General features: G+C 37.6%; 1 protein-coding gene across 1 annotated transcript in view; it reads left to right on the top strand.

The window, feature by feature from the left end:
• ALDH1A1 (aldehyde dehydrogenase 1 family member A1) overlaps nt 1–18,836 on the top strand; it is a 53,237-nt gene that overhangs the window by 16,610 nt on the left and 17,791 nt on the right. The window contains exons 3-7 of the mRNA XM_061132936.1: nt 8,578–8,718; nt 11,147–11,276; nt 12,877–12,938; nt 14,475–14,603; nt 15,926–16,039. Coding sequence (XP_060988919.1) covers nt 8,578–8,718; nt 11,147–11,276; nt 12,877–12,938; nt 14,475–14,603; nt 15,926–16,039 — 576 coding nt within the window. The remainder of the gene's footprint in view (nt 1–8,577; nt 8,719–11,146; nt 11,277–12,876; nt 12,939–14,474; nt 14,604–15,925; nt 16,040–18,836) is intronic.

Genomic DNA, 18,836 nt, shown 5'->3' with positions numbered 1-18,836 from the left:
GTACTAAATTAACTACTGACTAAAGCAGTAATTCTAGAAATTTTGGATGCTTTAGAATTTCCTGGGAGGCTTATTAAAACACTGATCCTTGAGCCCCACCTATCCCAAAGTTTGTTTCAATAATCTAGAGTGAGATCTGAGGACCTGCACTTCTGACAAATTCTTAGCTGAAGCTGATATTGTTGGGATCAGGATAAGGGAATACGCTTTGAGAACCACTGAACAAATATATTAAATCATAAGTTGTATCTCCTCTCAGGTGTTGTTAACATTTAACAGGAGGCAGGGGTTCTGACAAGTAAGGAAGTTAATGATTGGAAACTGGTGCTAAGACAATCACTCTGCATCTCTCTGAAATGGCACAAGACGGAACTAAGGCAGAGAAATAATGATGATCCCTGGCAAAGTATTCAGGAAACTCAGAACCCTGGGTCCCATGAGCCATTCCCAGAAATAAGAGAAAAACTGGTTCTTCACATTCAATAAAGAAAAATAGTTTTTAATCAGAGACTCCTAGAGATCTCCCCAGCATTCTGTGCGTGTTAAATCACTTCAGTCATGTCTGACTCTTTGCAACCCTGTGGACTGTAGCCCACCAGGCTCAGTGGGATTTTCCTGGCAGGAATACTGGAACCGGTTGCCATTCCCTCCTCCAAGGGATCTTCCTAATCCAGGGATCGAACCTGCCTCTCCCGCGGCTCCTGCATTGCAGGTGGATCCTTGACCACTGAGCCACCGGGGAAGCCCCCAACCCAGCATTACATGACCTCAAATATCCTAGTTGCTTGAGTGGCTCTGACAACCCTGAAGAGGTGGGAAAAGCAACAACAGGCAAGCTGAGGGCAGAGTTCAGCCCCTGATGGTTGGGACTCCTCTCCAGAGGTGTCCCTGCCTCTCAGGAGGGAGACCGCAGAACTGTTTGCAGTTTGCATCAGTGAAAGAAAAAAACTTTTCTTAATTCTTTAGCCCTGGGGCCTTGGACATCTCACTTTGCCCCTATCTTCTGGGATGAGTTTCCTCAGTAAAACAATCTGTGCCTGGAATTCCAGGTGAAACCTTGTCAGGCCATCTGAGGACTTGGTGAGATTTACCCTCTTTCTAAAGTGGAGAGGGAAAGCTGATGATCACACCTGAAGCTTTAGAAATACCTATTATCCATTTGCTCTCTGCTTATTGACGGTTCCTGCTGCTTGTCGAAGAGAACTGTCTGTGCAAATGTAGATTAAAAACATTCATTAACGTCCAACAAAGCTTCAAATCAGGTCACTGTGCTAATGGAGTTGGCTGAATACTTATCTCTCAAGTTAGACTGTTTATGGTATAAACTGTCCATAGCAAGCAACTGTTTGCTTAAGATCCAGTGCTCTTGTCATCATATTCTTTTCTGAAATAATCTACCAGCTTTTGTTTTTAAAATAATTATTGCTGTTCTCACAAGTTTGCCGACAAATGTATAGTAACTTCTAACGTTGCTTAGTGAAGGTACAAATCTAGTAAATTACAGGGTCACAGTAAACCTAATATTCTGGAACTGACTCTTTAGATAATGAGCCAAGAGGTTTTAAGGATTTAATTTATGAGTAGAATGGCGCTAACAATGGGCTACATACAGCCTTTCAATGGTATTATAAAGAGAGGAGGAGGGGCAAGAACAAATGGAGGTTACAAAGCAAAGCACAGATGTGGGTGGGAACTGTTTTCTTTTCACTTCAGTGGCTCTTTTAGGCTATATCGCCTAATCCCACAAGCTGCTTTTAATACTACAGCATGACCTAGCAAATAATTGGTGGGGATAAAAGTAAATGTCCATTACAGTAAGTGTCTGTGACAGGTGTAAAACTGGTCTGATAACTATTTTCTCCAAATATGGATGAATGTAATATGGAAATGCGTGGTCTGGCAGCAATGGATGAGTTCAGTCCTTCCTTAACTTCTTCTGTTCAACTTGTGGTCCCTTACGTTAAAAAAGGAACACTTTAAACACTATCAGGTAAAAGCACTACTGATGGTAGAAAATTTGAGTTAATGTATCAAATTGCTTTCTGGTTATTTAAAAATTATGTCTTTGGATATGCTAGTCCTGGATTAAAAATCCAAGCAATAATAGTCTTGGGATAATAATAATAATAATTTCTTAAAAACCTCTATACCTAATGGTTTGATTAATGTAAAAGCTGTGCTATGTAATGGAATCAATTAAGATATGAATTATTTTGTAAATATCAATACAAGAAGATTATTTATATAAGGAGCACCCTTATATAAAATCAACGTAACATAATGAAAACTCATCATAAGATACATCCCTGCTGGCTTCCCTGGTGGCTCAGACGGTAAAGCGTCTTGCCTGCAATGCAGGAGACCCGGCTTCAATCCTTGGGTTGGGAAGGTCTCCTGGAGAAGGAAATGGCAATCCACTCCAGTACTCTTGCCTGGAAAATTCCACGGACAGAGGAGCCTGGTAGGCTACAGTCCACGGGGTCACAAAGAGTTGGACAAGATACATAATAAAATGTTTAAATATTTATTAACTGCCTATCATAGACCCAAAGAGTAAGAAATATTATAGCTTATACTAGAGGTAGCAGTAAATATTTGTTGCAAAGGAGATCATTATCAGGATAGCTTTGAGGCTATCCTAAAACTGGATTTTGGAGTCAGATTTGGAATCACATTTTGGTTCTACTATTGCTACATCTCATGTCCTATAAAACCAAGTCTGTGATGGCTTAACTACAGCAGTAGCATAGTGCCAGGAGCTTAGTAAGCTCTTAACTAGTAGCTATCATCAAGTTGGTTTAGTTTGGCAAAGGTTTAGGTAGGTTGTGATATTTGAGCTGGGTCTTAAAGAATAAAAAGGATTTTGAAAGGAAGGGATGAGCTGGGAGAACATTCTGGAAGGAAAATTACAAAAGCAAATGTGAGAAATAGAGGGCTACCTAGGGTAGAAAACGTATAAACACAAGTTTGAGCAGGTGACTTAGACCCCAAAATGCTAGGCCTTGAAAATCAGAAAGAGGAGACTAGCTTCAGGACTATAGACAAAAGGGAGCATTTGCAAATACTGGGAAGGGAAAGTGATATAGTCAAATTATTTGAGGAAGATTAGCCTGGTAGTAATAGGCAAGACCACAAAGTGGTAGCTAAGTGCTAAAGAATCTACCTGCCAATACAGGAGATGCAGGTTTGATCCCTGGGTTGGGAAGATCCCCTGGAAGATGAAGTGTTTACCCACTCCAGTATACTTGCCTGGGAAATCCCATGGACAGAGGAGCATGGCAGGCTACAGCCCATGGAGTCGCAAAGAGTTGAACACAACTGAGCGACTAAGCACGCAGTAGGCCAACAACCTGAGGAGAGAAGAGAATGGACTTAGGAGGGTTAGCAACAATGCAAGATGATAGCCTAAAATAATACAGGCAGTGAAAACTGAAAGGAAGGATTAAAATACACTAGAATTGCTGAGAGTTAGGTTTGTTTTGACTTGCTCCGACTCCAATAGAACGTACTGCCACTTAATGAACATTTAACATAATGTCTGTCACACAGAAAATGTTTCAGGTATCACCTTATTTAGTCTTCAACACAACTCCATGAGGTAAATTATGGTGGTGGTTTAGTCACTGAGTGGTATCCGTCTCCTTGCAAGCCCCTGGACAGTAGCCTGCTAAGCTCCTCCATCCATGGAATTTTCCAGGCAAGAATACTGGAGTGGGTTGCCATTTCTTTCTCCAGGAGACCTTCCCGACTGAGGGAATGAGCCCGTGTCCTGTTTGGGCAGGCAGATTCTTTACCACTGAGCCACCTGGGAAGCACGTGAGGTAAATTATCCCTATTTTAAAGATAAGAAGGGACTTCTCTGGTGGTCCAGTGGTTAAGAGTCCTCCTTGCAATGCAGGGGACACAGGTTCAATGCCTGGTTGGGAAACTAAGATCCCACATGCAGCAGAGCAACTAAGCCCCCATGCCACAACTACTAAGCTTGTGTGTCACAACTAGAGTATCTGTGTGCTACAGCAAAAGACCCCACACGCCACAGCTAAGACCCGACGCAGCCTAAATTAATAAATGTTCTTTTTAAAAAGATAGCAAAACGGAAGGTTAGAGAAGTCACATAACAATATAGTTCACTTCAGAATGAACTGAACCAAATTTCTCATGGTTTATAATAATGATGTGATTATGTGGTTGTATGTTTCTCCCACACAATTAGGATTTTCAAACGGTCAGTCTCTTTACTTCACTATTTTATCATTAGCAACCTGATAAGAATGCTACAGAATACAGTGTTTAGCAGATCTTTAGTGTTTAGCAAATCATAAATGGATGAATAGATGGATACTTCAAAACTTACATGGTTAATAGGTGAGGAACCAGAATTCAGATCTGGGTTGTTTTGTTCCAGAGCTATATATTAACTACCATTACTCTATTTCTGTGCCTGAAAGATAAAATATATGAGAAAAGGAGAAGCATGATCTAAAGAACATAACCACAAAACTGCCCTTATTTATAGCAGCTTTCTCCAGGAACATATTTTCCATATGGCAGAGTGACTTGTCTTGAAGCCAATTATTCCATATCCCTTTGAGAGGCCAGGATGCCTATGATAAACCATATTTGGCTAAGGCTGATGATAGAACACTGAGCAGAAGGATCCCAGTGAAAGCTGTGTCATACAGACCTTTTTAAACACAGAGCATGTATTTTATAAGCTGTGGTATCTACAGATCATGCTGGCAATTTCGGATTCTTGCAGTTTGCCTTTGATGTTTTTCAAAGGCACTTTTCCAAAATAATTTGGAGAAGGTGAGAACCTATGGCCTAAAACAATGTCTAAATATAAGTAATCAATGTGGTTAACTAAATGCTCAAAATATGAACTATATATGTGTATATATATATATATATATGTATATATGCATTTATTAGGAATGGAGAGTAATAATACATGTATTTTATTGTATATAATCGTCATTCCCTCAAAAGTTAAACAGTAATATATACAAGTGTATGATGCTTACAGTGAAAGAATATTTGCTTGTAGTCTGTATTGTGATAATATTATCACTTAGACCAGATTATGTTTCTAAAATATTCCTCTGTTGCTTCATTTGCTATTATTTTCTCCCAATCTGAGGGCTGTCTTTTCACCTTACTTATAGTTTCCTTTGTAGTGCAAAAGCTTTTAAGTTTCATTAGGTCCCATTTGTTTAGTTTTGCTTTTATTTCCAATATTCTGGGAGGTGGGTCATAGAGGATCTTGCTGTGATTTATGTCGGAGAGTGTTTTGCCTATGTTCTCCTCTAGGAGTTTTATAGTTTCTGGTCTTACATTTAGATCTTTAATCCATTTTGAGTTTATTTTTGTGTATGGTGTTAGAAAGTGTTCTAGTTTCATTCTTTTACAAGTGGTTGACCAGTTTTCCCAGCACCACTTGTTAAAGAGGTTGTCTTTTTTTCCATTGTATATCCTTGCCTCCTTTGTCAAAGATAAGGTGTCCATAGGTTCGTGGATTTATCTCTGGGCTTTCTATTCTGTTCCATTGATCTATATTTCTGTCTTTGTGCCAGTACCATACTGTCTTGATGACTGTGGCTTTGTAGTAGAGTCTGAAGTCAGGCAGGTTGATCCCTCCAGTTCCATTCTTCTTTCTCAAGATTCCTTTGGCTATTCGAGGTTTTTTGTATTTCCATATAAATTGTGAAATTCTTTGCTCTAGTTCTGTGAAAAATACCGTTGGTAGCTTGATAGGGATTGCATTGAATCTATTGGGAGAAAATAATAGCAAATGAAGCAACAGACAAAGGATTAATCTCAAAAATATACAAGCAACTTCTGCAGCTCAATTCCAGAAAAATAAATGACCCAACCAAAAAATGGGCCAAAGAACTAAACAGACATTTCTCCAAAGAAGACTTACAGCTGGCTAACAAACACATGAAAAGATGCTCAACATCACTCATTATTAGAGAAATGCAAATCAAAACCACAATGAGGTACCATTACACGCCAGTCAGGATGGCTGCTATCCAAAAGTCTACAAGCAATAAATGCTGGAGAGGGTGTGGAGAAAAGGGAACCCTCTTACACTGTTGGTGGGAATGCAAACTAGTACAGCCACTATGGAAAACAGTGTGGAGATTTCTTAAAAATCTGGAAATAGAACTGCCATATGACCCAGCAATCCCACTTCTGGGCATACACACTGAGGAAACCAGATCTGAAAGAGACACGTGCACCCCAATGTTCATCGCAGCACTGTTTATAATAGCCAGGACATGGAAGCAACCTAGATGCCCATCAGCAGATGAATGGATAAGGAAGCTGTGGTACATATACACCATGGACTATTACTCAGCCATTAAAAAGAATTCATTTGAACCAGTCCTAATGAGATGGATGAAACTGGAGCCCCTTATACAGAGTGAAGTAAGCCAGAAAGATAAAGAACATTACAGCATACTAACACATATATATGGAATTTAAAAGGATGGTAACGATAACCCTATATGCAAAACAGAAAAAAAGACACAGAAATACAGACTTTTGAACTCTGTGGGAGAATGTGAGGGTGGGATATTTCAAAAGAACAGCATGTATACTATCTATGGTGAAACAGATCACCAGCCCAGGTGGGATGCATGAGACAAGTGCTCAGGCCTGGTGCACTGGGAAGACCCAGAGGAATCGGGTGGAGAGGGAGGTGGGAGGGGGGATCGGGATGGGGAATACGTGTAAATCTATGGCTGATTCATATCAATGTATGACAAAACCCACTGAAATGTTGTGAAGTAATTAGCCTCCAACTAATAAAAATAAAATAAAATAAAATAAATAAATAAAATAAAATAAAATATTCCTCTGGCCCAAGATCATCTTAGTGTAGCAATAAATGTAAAAATAATTTACTTAGCTTCTATTTTAATTTGCAGACTTGTAAGTCTGGGACGACTTCTTTTTTTTTTGTTTTTTGGCCACACTACACTGGATCTTAGTTCTTCAACCAGAGATAAAACCTGTGCCCCTTGAAGTGGAAGAGTAGAATCTTGGTCACTGGACCACCAAGGAATTTCCAGTTTGGGACTTCTTAACTAAATATAGTCAAAGACAGGGAATATTAATTTGAGATCCATGCCTCCCCAAGGGAAGATACCATTGTTGAATGGGTTCAGTTTAATTTGGGCAATTAAAAAAAAATAGAACAATTTTCTCTTCAGTTTCTTTCAGGAAACTATCATTCCTACCCAAAAGAAAACACACTGGCCTAAGAGGTACCATGATTTGTGGAGCTTATATAGCTTCATATAGTGACCAGACTGATATACAAAAGAACACTGGGATAATCTATGTGTTTAAAGTGTTTGCAACTGATTTGATGGGGGAAGGAAAAAGGACACATGAAGTAGTAATGGAAGAGGTGGTGATTTTTGGAGTAGATGGATTCTATAGGAGCTCACGTGGGATCTGAACAAAGATCTATGGGAGTGAGTGGTTGGGGAGAGAGTATCTAACTGAGGCAGAGTAGGAGAGAACAGGAGGAATAAACCAGTTTAGGAAAAGGTGTGAGTAAAGACACATGAATGAAGACAAGAAACCTAGACTGAGTGTGAAATTTCTTGATTACTTTTGTTTGAATTAATATAATTAAAGCAGAGCCTTAATAGTAAGAAACTCACTTCTTTACCTATTTAGGGATTGAAAGGATCTCTCTTGTAAAGTAATTAGCCTCCAACTAATAAAAATAAATGGAAAAAAAAATAAAATGAGGGGGCAAAATATAAAAAAAAAAAAAGAAAGAAAGAAAGAAAGAAAGGATCTCTCTGCACCCAGTTGGGAAATGAGAGGTTGTAATCTACCGACCCTTCTTTATACCAGCCCCTATGCCTCTGTGTCTTTTTTCCCCTCTGAACAAGAGGACTGAGGACATGTTTATAATGTTTTCTCTTCAACAGTGAAATACAGTTCTTATTCACCCTTTAGTAGGTTCTTCATGAGAGTGCAGAGCCCATAAAATCAACAGAGATCCAAGAAGATACTCAGTGTTTTAGATCTTGATTTTCCCTGCAACTTTTGGCAACCCAGTCACCAAAACAGTAAAATATAGTGGTGAAGAGCAGAGATTCTACAGCTAGCTGGGCTCTGTTTAAAACAGTTCAGCCACTTTCAGCTACTGAGCTTGGGCAAATCTCAACCTTCCTTTTTGCTTCAGTTTCCTCATCTATAAAATAGGGAATTTATCTGTCTCATAAAACTATTGAAAATTAATGAGTTAATATGTATAAAGCAATTAGAACATTACCTGATATAAGGTAAACACTCCAATGATAGCAACTATTAAAATATAATATTTCTATTCTAGGAAATCATGCATGTGCTTTGTATATAGCACTCATCATTCCAAAAAGTAGGCAGCAGGTCTAATTCTAATACACAGTAGTTGAGTCTGTACAATGTGCTGGACTTTGAGCTGATGAAGACACAGCTTATGAGGAACTCCAGTCTATTTTATATGGTTATTACCATTGGATTTATGAATATATTTAGCCCACTAATTGAATTCACTTTGACTTGCAGGAGGATGTTGACAAAGCAGTGAAGGCTGCAAGACAAGCTTTTCAGATCGGCTCTCCATGGCGTACTATGGATGCTTCAGAGAGAGGACGGCTGATAAACAAGTTGGCTGACTTAATTGAAAGAGATCGTCTGCTTCTGGCGGTGGGTATTAACTGAACTGGGCAGAATTCAAAATCTCTAGAAAGCATTCATGGTTTAGATTGGTAAGTTGTTTTGTTGTTAGTGGTCACTACATACTCTCTAAACAACAATAACAACAATATACTTTCCACAAACAAAGCAAAAACTTCTATCAGCTCTTGTACATGAACCATGCCACTGAGCTTATTCTCAGACAGTAAGTACCCTGCACTCGGGTTCTAGATGGTGTTAATGTCCACTCCCAAAGCAGTCTAAACTTTGGCAGATTCTGAGTTGAAACAAATTAAACAAATTTCTTTCCTAACTGTAGAATTTCTGAGTCTTTAACAAGGTCATCTGCAGCATGAAGATTCTAGGATTATAGACTGGCTTTCTTGAACTTACTTAACTACTGAATTCTGAGTGAAAAAAATCTCATGGAGTTTGTTAAAGGTGCCCAGAATATTTCTTTAAAATGATTCTTATTTCTCCAGTCTTAGCCCACCAAGACATTTAATAAGTGGACACTTTTTCCCTTCCTGAAATGAACTGATACACATTCACAATGGTCTTGATTAAATTATATTCTTTTTGCAGGTGAGAGAGTAATAAAGAAAAATCCATTCATGTGTTTAAAAAAAATGTCATTTTTATATATACACCTTTAAAAAAAAATTTCAGTGGTTATATGGATTAGCACATAAAATGGGTGTAGGGGGTGTTTCCTTGTTTTCTCCTTGAGAAGCCAATTTAACACAAAGCAACAGCAACAGATTTCAGAGTAAGCTTTTACTACCTTTAGAACCTTAACTTGCAGTAACAGGAAGGCTTTCTTTTCTAAATCAACATTGTTAGTTATAGTTAATCAAAGTGTTATTTATTATCCAAAGATTCAGCATAAAATATGCAAAAGTATGGAATTAGAAGTTATACACAATATAACATTAACTGAAATGTCCTACAGGAAGAAAGCAGAATATGTTTAAACTTGGCTTCCTTAATTTATTTAATCTGTGAATTACAGAGACAGAATATTGCACAACAGATGAGGGACTGATTTAAGAGTTTATCACCTGTACATTCTTGCATCAGCAGAACATCAGGCCCCAAAGTCTTAAAAGTTCTGCTTAAGAAAAGGAGGAAAAGAAGAGATAGTCATCCTAAAACCATTAGGACACTAGACTAGAAAATGTTGAACTTTACAGCCTAACCATTCAAATAATTATGGCATTAGTGACAAAACTCAGAGTTTCACAATTCAAAATTTTGTTGAAGAAAACTCATGGATCAAAAAAAAATCTAGAGGTCACTTAAGTTTGTGTGAATTGTATGAGAATATCCACATGGAATGTAAAAATTTAAAAATGATTATTGAGGCATTATTAATGGTCACTGACAGTAAATAGATACCTGCTGTTGTATCATGCAACAAGTAAAATCTTGTTGGAACCCTGATCTGACTACAGATAAAGCACCACTCTCACAAGCTGTGCGGATATCAAATTGTGACCAATTCCTGGAAAGTTGATTTACTAGGGGTGTTCAGAATGAGACAGAAGGGCACTAAAGTTTAGAAACCAGAATCTCAATACCTTTTCTACCCAGATCTTATGTCCTTAAGCAAGTCATTCTAACTGTCTTTTTTAATCTCCTTTTTTAAAAAAGGAAGTTATATAAGATCGCTCACAGGATTTCTTCCAGTATTTTCAAAATTCCCTAGCACATGACTCTTCAAAATATTCAGTTCATTTCAGTCTTTCAATCATGTCCAACTCTTTGCAACCCCATGGACTGTAGCACACCAGGCTTCCCTGTCCATCACCAACTCCCAGAGCTTGCTCAAACTCATGTCCATCGAGTCAGTGATGCCATCCAATCATCTCATCCTATGTCGTTCCCTTCTCCTCCTGCCTTCAATCTTTCCCAGCATCAGGGTCTTTTCCAATGAGTCAGTTCTTCACATCAGGTGGCCAAAGTATTGGAGTTTCAGCTTCAGCATCAGTCTTTCCAATGAATATCCAGGACTGATTTCTTTTAAGATTGACTGGTTTGATCTCCTCTTAGTCCAAGGGACTCTCAAGAGTCTTCTCCAACACCACAGTTCAAAAACATCAATTCTTCGGCACTCAGCTTTCTTTATAGTCCAACTCTCACATCCATACATGACTACTGGAAAAACCATAGCTTTGACTATATAGACCTTTGTCGGCAAAGTAATGTCTCTACTTTTTAAAATGCTGTCAAGGTTGGTCATAGCTTTTCTTCCAAGGAGCAAGCGTCTTTTAATTTCATGGCTACAGTCACCATCTGAATGATTTGGAGCCCAAGAAAATAAAGTCTGTCACTCTTTGCAGTTTCCCATCTGTTTGCCATGAAGTGATGAAATATTGACTATCTTTTTAATCTAAAATTTCTATGGAACTTTAGACTTGGATGATCTCTTTTTCAGACAATGGAGGCAATGAATGGTGGAAAAATATTTTCCAATGCATATCTGATGGATTTAGGAGGCTGCATAAAAACATTACGCTACTGTGCAGGCTGGGCTGACAAGATCCAGGGCCGTACGATACCCATGGGTAAGTAACTTTGGGAAACCACCCAGAGTGAGGGTAGGGGTGAGGAGATTACTGTAGAGATGAATAATTCCAAACTCTCCCTTTTAAAGATGTCAAGCAAGTAGGGGAAAATTATTTTCTTCTTGACTTTGAGACAATGCAGTTCTGAACCTGGAAGTTGTGCTAAGATTCATCATATGGATTTTAAAATTGTTTCAGCATAATCATGCAGAAGATAACACTACAGATATTTTTGAAAATATTAGAGTAAGAACATCTGCATGCCCACAATTACTGATTTAAGCAGTTGTCTCTCTAAGGAAACTTTTCAAAGCTGGCCTCTGAAATTATTTATTTGGGTTTTATTCCAACAGTGACATTTATATTCTTCCTATAATGTAATTATTTAAGCCTCTTTGTATGTTCCAGTATGAGTCAACTCTGGTCATCTGTGTGCCTGGTCTAACTCAGTATAGTTTGAGCAGGCTAATTAAACAAACTAATTCACATTGATTTGTTTCAAATAGTTTCAAAGAAAGATGAGCCTATGTTTATAGCTTAAGAATTTGTGTGAGTGAATAAGTTTGCTTTTTTAGTATTTTAATACAGTATGCACATAATGGGATAAGAATATGAAAAACATCAATTTGGAAAACACCAGGAGCTGAATTTAATTCATATAAACTTACTGACTATGAAAACAAAATATCCTCCAGGATCCCTGATGTGCATTTCCATCTAATTGGAGCAGCCCTCAGGTTATAAGTGAGCACCAGAAAGTGGAAAGGGAAGAGAAAGACCATGGTGGGACCAAGAACTGTGGATATTTTACAAACTTTTGTTTTACCCTTTGACAAAATGGGAGAAGCCATATAGAGTACAAATACATCTTGACAAGGGGCCTTCTTGCTATGACAGCCAGGAAACTTTTGTGGGAACGAGAACAGAACAAATCACAAAGCATAGTGCAAACTCAGGATGAGCACATCAAGGTCACATGTGGTCATTCATTGAGGCAAATGAATCAATCAGATACAGACCGAAAAGAAATATCTTCTACTTATGGCATCTATTTCATAGATTAAGAGAATTTGCTTTTATCATTTGGTAGGCAAAAAAAAAGAGGACTTTTTAGAACAAGTCAGTGGGAAAAACTTGCCACTCATAGAAAGCTATTTTTTAATTCTACTATGCTTTAATTTTACTATTTTTTAAATTATATTAGGCACTTAAAAAATTACTGGTAGAACTTAAGAGTCATCAAAAACAGAGCTCTGTTTCTTTCCTATTTTCACACCTTTTATTTCCTTTATCATGAAAGAAAGGAAATTTTGAGGATAAGTATGAATTAGAAAGTAGTCCTCTGGGAGGATCAGAGAAAGAATAAACATTATTCAGATCTTTTCCAATTATGCACCTAACTCAGTTTTATGGTTCCTCTTATTTCAAATTACTATTTGAGGGCTTACTCTATTTGAGGGTTTTCATTTTGTAAATAATGAGAAATATAAACTCTTTTTAAATTATTGTCTATTATCTTCCTCTCACATCAACCCCAAACCACCATTCTGTGACTGTCAAGCACATTTGTCCATAAATGTTTGTGCATTTTATTTTCCAGATGGAAACTTTTTTACATATACAAGAAGTGAGCCTGTTGGTGTGTGTGGCCAAATCATTCCTGTAAGTTGTTCTCTTACGTAACTTTCAGTCTCAAAAGGAATGAGTTCTAATTCTATTTCATTTGGTAATGACGTTTTCTCAGGCACAAATGAACGCTTAGATATTTGCTAAATGTGGAGCAAATATAGTCATTGTTGAACTTAGGTCTCTCTGTGACTATACCCTTTGAATACGAACTAGGTAATCTAAATCCTATCTATACTCTGGTATATCTCTTGAGTGTGTTTCCATAGTACAGCATCACCAAATCTTAACCTTTCCCTCTAAGGTTTGTTTTAAAAAGCTGTATTGTAAACTCTGTTTAAGACCTATGATTAACATGTACATAGCAAAGCAGTCATTGTGCAAGACTCCAGGCATTTTAATGAAGTATAGTATGGCCAACTGCTCTCCAACACTTCACATACCTGCATTGGGACTTCTCAGCTTGGAGAATAGTAGCGACCAGAGTGTTCAAATTCTTGAATGAAATTTCTTAACTAAATGAAAGAAACCATGCCAGAGGCATTTGAAGCACAGTATGGAATATATTTTACCTTTAGATAAAAGGCTTTGATACTCCATATTCTTCTTTGAGACAGTACCATGTTTAAGCAGAATCATGAAGATTTCAGTCCAAAAAATAGGAGACTACCAGTGATTTTACTTTAAATGACATATTCAAAAAGGCCAAAAAAAAAAAAACAGATGGTAAAATGCCTTGATGTTCTTAGATGAGGAAGTGGCAATGACTATCTTTTGCTCCAATGAGACTAAAATATACATGTACCAACGTTTTGAATGAAATTGCTTGTTAGTGCAAAACTCCCAATAAAACCTATAAAATTACACAATCCTGAATAGTAATTGCTAATATTTACCGTTTGTCTGTGGTGAACCAATCATTATGTTAAACATTTGGACCACTTTCTCTATGAATTCTTAGGACAGCGTTCTGAAGTAAAGAGAATTGTTGTCAGCATGTGTAGATGATGAAATCATACACAGAGTGCATAAAACTTGTCTGGATTCATATGGCTGCTCAGTGATTGAGCTGAGATTTGAACCAAGCTGTCAGTCTCCAGACTTTAGACTTCTGCCTTTAGCAAGCTATTTTCAGTGGAAGTAAATATTTCTAAATACTATTATTGGGTAAATAGTTATAATTAAAGACCTATTGAGGAGTGGGGAATAGTTACACTTTTTAAACACAGATATTTATATTTAATATAATAGTAAGACTTGTTTTCTAAACCATGCATTGATTTTTTTTCCTGGTAGAAAATAACCTCAAAATAACAGCTCTTGCTAAAATTTTATGACTTTCTCCTACTCTCTTCCTGTATCTAGTTTATTTGCAGTTTGTTTTTGTTGTTGTTGTTTTTAGCATTTATGAGTTGCTTTGAGCAATGAACTTAATTAGGATATACCAGATGGTTAAACAAAACTACCACAATTCTTATTTAACATCTATGGGGAGCATAAAATGTAGAAGTTAGATTAGCAAATGTGGCTTTCAGCAATACAAAGAATCTATTGTTATATATTGCTTTCTAGTGGAATTTCCCGTTGCTCATGTTCCTCTGGAAGATAGGGCCTGCCCTTAGCTGCGGAAACACAGTGGTTGTCAAACCAGCAGAGCAAACCCCTTTGACTGCTCTTCACATGGGATCTTTAATAAAAGAGGTATGTTTGCTAAATCAAAATGTGTGCAAGATCTCAGGAATCCTAATTGACAGTAGGAAGGCCTCATCTGGTGCTACTATAAACTACATTATTTGCCAACAGCGCCTATCCAGTGGGGACACATTACACGTGGCTATCGGCAAGGATTTCTGGCAGTCAACCCAAATGAACCTCTGCCCAAAGGGAGACAGGAAGTCAGACTCAAAAGCTTCATGTCAAACTGTCACCTATGAGCTCTTTTTTATTTCTTTTGCCCAACATTCACAAATGCAAATTCATGTTGAAATTGATATGATTTTCTTCCAAATGTTGAAATGTAAGTTGGTTGATAACTGCTATTAATGACTTGGAAATTCTGCATATTTGTTTAAACTAGTCTATCTGAAGGTTGGAGTCCTCTGAGCTTGCTTGTGGCATTGGGCTATATTATTTCTAAACAATTCACCCATGAGAGAATAAGTTTATATTCTCTTTTCTATTACAGTTTCTTTTGCATTTACTTTCTTGCTCAAAAGCTGACAAAAGAGAACATAAAATTTATTTTTATTGACTATCCGGGTTGTTTTAATATATTTTTTCTTTTAAACAAGTTCTTGTCCTTGTCCCTTTATATCTTACCAATATTTTAAAAATAAGCATTAGTTCTGAGAAATTTAAAGTTTAGAAAATCTGGAACCATATCCTAAAAATATTCTTCACTTCAAATTAAAAGTAGGCAAAAGAAATGTCAAGTGAGACCTTTTGATGCAAATAACATGAAATTTTAATGTGCTATTTCATTTGCCACACTTTATACTTGATAATTCTATAACTGGGATTGGAATCAATTTGTGATGCTTGATCATGAATGCAGTGACCATTTTTAACCTAACATTTTTTTCTGATTAAATAATGTGGATAGGAATTTGCAACCCAATTAGTATGCCCTGACAATGAACAGATAGAAGCTAAAAATATTAACATCCCTTGGCTTCTTATTTTTGCTGAATGGATAATAAAAGACATTGTTTTCCTTCCATGTGAGTAATTTACCAAACATTTTCACACATACTATCTTGAGTTAGTATTATGAAATTTGAGACAGCCATCACTGGAGTAAAGAACCATGAAAGTCAAACGTGGACTTTAATGCAACCCTTGAGGTTAAGTGAGCTAAGCAGTGAAATAATAATAATAATAAATGATAAAACCACTTAGATAAATGTTTCCTTGTAGAGTAACTCCTAAGATTAGCATCAAGAGGGAGCTTTGGCTCCATACTCTCCTTTTTTTTTTTCTGTAGAATTAAATGATCAACTCTGTTCTAACTATTTTATTTTTAGGCTGGGTTTCCTCCTGGAGTAGTGAATATTGTCCCTGGTTATGGGCCTACTGCAGGGGCAGCCATTTCTTCTCACATGGATGTAGACAAAGTGGCCTTCACAGGATCGACAGAGGTAACATCGTTTACTCAGGCCAGTAGTGAAGCAGTCAGAAGCGTGTTTTATGTTACTGCCTTTAAGCCGACGTTTCCTTAAAACAAAAGTTCTTTTAATGATTTGTTCCTTATTCTAGCCTTCAAACGTGTTTATAGAACATAAGCAGATGTCATTGAGATGAAACGGAACACCTATTACCAGTGTGGGAGGATTGGAGTAAACTGTTTTCAGTATGTTATTACTTTGTGTGATGAGAAATATGACTGATCAGAACTTGGCATATGATTTGTAAGGTTTATGATAGAAGATATAAGTTAGGCCACAGTGATGTGTATGAATGAATTGTAACTTTAACCTGTAGATTAGGAAGATCAAAGAGCAGAGCCTCACCCTTAGCTCCTTATTTGGCGCTCTCCCGTGAACATTCCGAAAAGAAGCCAGCAGCTTAGCTTCCTGGATCCTAACTTCTGCTTCACTGGCTCCAGCTTGGCTATCCAGAAGGTGAAAGAACAGGATCCCAGCCATAGGCACTTCAGAGGAGAGGAGAGCTGGTAAATGCTCTCTAAATGCTCTGGGTGTTGAAAATGTTTACTTTTTAAAACTTTGTGGAGAGAGAAACAGGAAGAACATTCCAGATAGTAAGGGAAAGCTAATTTGATTATTTTATACTCCTGATTAGCCACTCCAATAAAAAAAAAAGTTTACAAAGAGAACTAAAGTAATATAAAATAAAACTGTATTTTTCTTGATCCTTTTTAAGCTAGATAATTATATACTTTTTCTTGTTGTTTTATAGACATAGAGTAGAAAAAGTTGACATTCTACAAATTCCTAATTGAGATAGGAGAAAACCAGTTCTTCATTCAGGAGTCTGGGGATAAAACAATTGAGAATGTTTGAGATAGAGCAATAAATTGAAAACTGATGAAATCAAGGTTGAAATCATAGCAGAGGAGGTAAAGCATGAAACTTCAAATTCCTCAGCCTAGGGCCCTCAGCCCCTCATCAGGGCCCATGCCCTGCTTACGGTCCAGGTCTGGCCACACACCGCTCTAGCTCATCTGAGTCAGAGGCTGCTATTCCCAGATGCCATCTCCACAGCACTGCCTGTTTGTCTTAGCTCATCCCTGAGACTCTATAGCACTTTGGGGGCACTTTATCTGCCCCTCTCCCCCAAAACTTTTATATTAGAAGACTAAGAAACATCTGTGTTCAAATGCTAAGTCTACCCCTCCTAGCAGTGTGTCTTTCAAAAGTTAAGTATCCTTGCTAAAGTTGAGTTTCTTTATATGTAAAATGGGAATGATAATATCTACCTTGTTGAATTGTACCAAATAAAACTGAATAAGCTAATGAGTAGCAAAGCATTTGGCATCCTACCAAGTATCCTCTAAATGGCATGGTTACCATGTCCTACAGTCATCTCCATTCTCTTGTTCCTTCCCTTACTCTTTAATTTTTCACACTAGTTCAGGTGTGAGGGAAGAGGTCCCCTCTCCATATAATATTTCTTCATCACTGCCCCATCATTTTCTGATTGTTCCCTGTATTTTTTCCTTCCCGTAAGTTTTTGTTCATGCATGGCCACACCACAAGCCACCTGGACTTTCTCTGTAGTCCCAGGAGCATCCTAAATTTAAAAGCTTTCCATCTGTGCTCCCATTGTCCGTGATATATAATTGTGACAGCACTTGCTCCTTGCTTTGTTATATATCTCTCTCCACTTTGCTGACTCTCCTCAAAGACTATCTTATCCATTCTTATCTCCAGAAACCAGTATACTAACTACTTCTGATTGAGTATTAAAGAATTAAGTGTGACTTCCCACTCCAGTACTCTTGCCTAGAAAATCCCATGGATGGAGGAGCCAGGTAGGCTGCAGTCCATGGGGTCGCTAAGAGTCGGACAAGACTGAGCCACCTCACTTTCACTTTTCACTTTCATGCATTGGAGAAGGAAATGGCAACCCACTTCAGTGTTCTTGCCTGGAGAATCCCAGGGATGGGGGAGCCTGGTGGGCTGCCGTCTATGGGGTCGCAGAGAGTTGGACACGACTGAAGTGACTTAGCAGTAGCAAGATGACTTTAGAAGTCACACAGAAAAATCAGTCTTTCTAGGTCATCCTCTTTTAGCTTCAAGTTTGTGGCTTACCAGGTAGAAGTGAACTTGCCAAATGCCATGAAAGAGGCAAACCATGGATTTTATATTTTTGCAATCCATTATAGCAGCTACGCTCATTATAAAAATGTTTCTGGCAATGTTAGAATTTTAATGTCCCATTAGATTCATTTAAAACAGCAATCAACCCACATTGTATGAGATGTGCTAAGTTAGAACATTTTTATGAGCATTAGCTACTTCTGCCCCACAAAGCCAATGCCACAATATCATGGAACATACCTTTTACCATAGTCTTAATAGTGCTTCCCTTCTCTTCATTGCAGTGATTACCTTTTCTTTGAGAAAAAAAATTATGAAGTTTTACTTTTTTTCCAAATGAGGAAACAAAAGTATGGGGCAAAGACTGATTCTTCCTTATTTTGACTTTACCTAGACCTTTGGCTGCAGTCTATGGGGTCGCAAAGAGTCAGACACGACTGAGCGACTGAACTGAACTGAACTGAACTTGGGAAAACTTAAGCAAACCTTTTATCTGCAAATTACATAAACAAAAGTGTAACCTTTCTTTCTCACTCATACTTCTAACCACTCTTCATGCTAGTTTTTTGACACCTGTAGCTTTTAGAAAAATACCTCTGATTTTACTCCCTTCCCCAAGACAAAAACTGTCTATTTTAATAAAGTATCTCCAGCA

This window comes from Dama dama, chromosome 29 (genome assembly GCF_033118175.1).
Source record: "Dama dama isolate Ldn47 chromosome 29, ASM3311817v1, whole genome shotgun sequence".
Taxonomy (NCBI): domain Eukaryota; kingdom Metazoa; phylum Chordata; class Mammalia; order Artiodactyla; family Cervidae; genus Dama; species Dama dama.
This window is presented reverse-complemented; position numbering and strand designations above follow the sequence as displayed.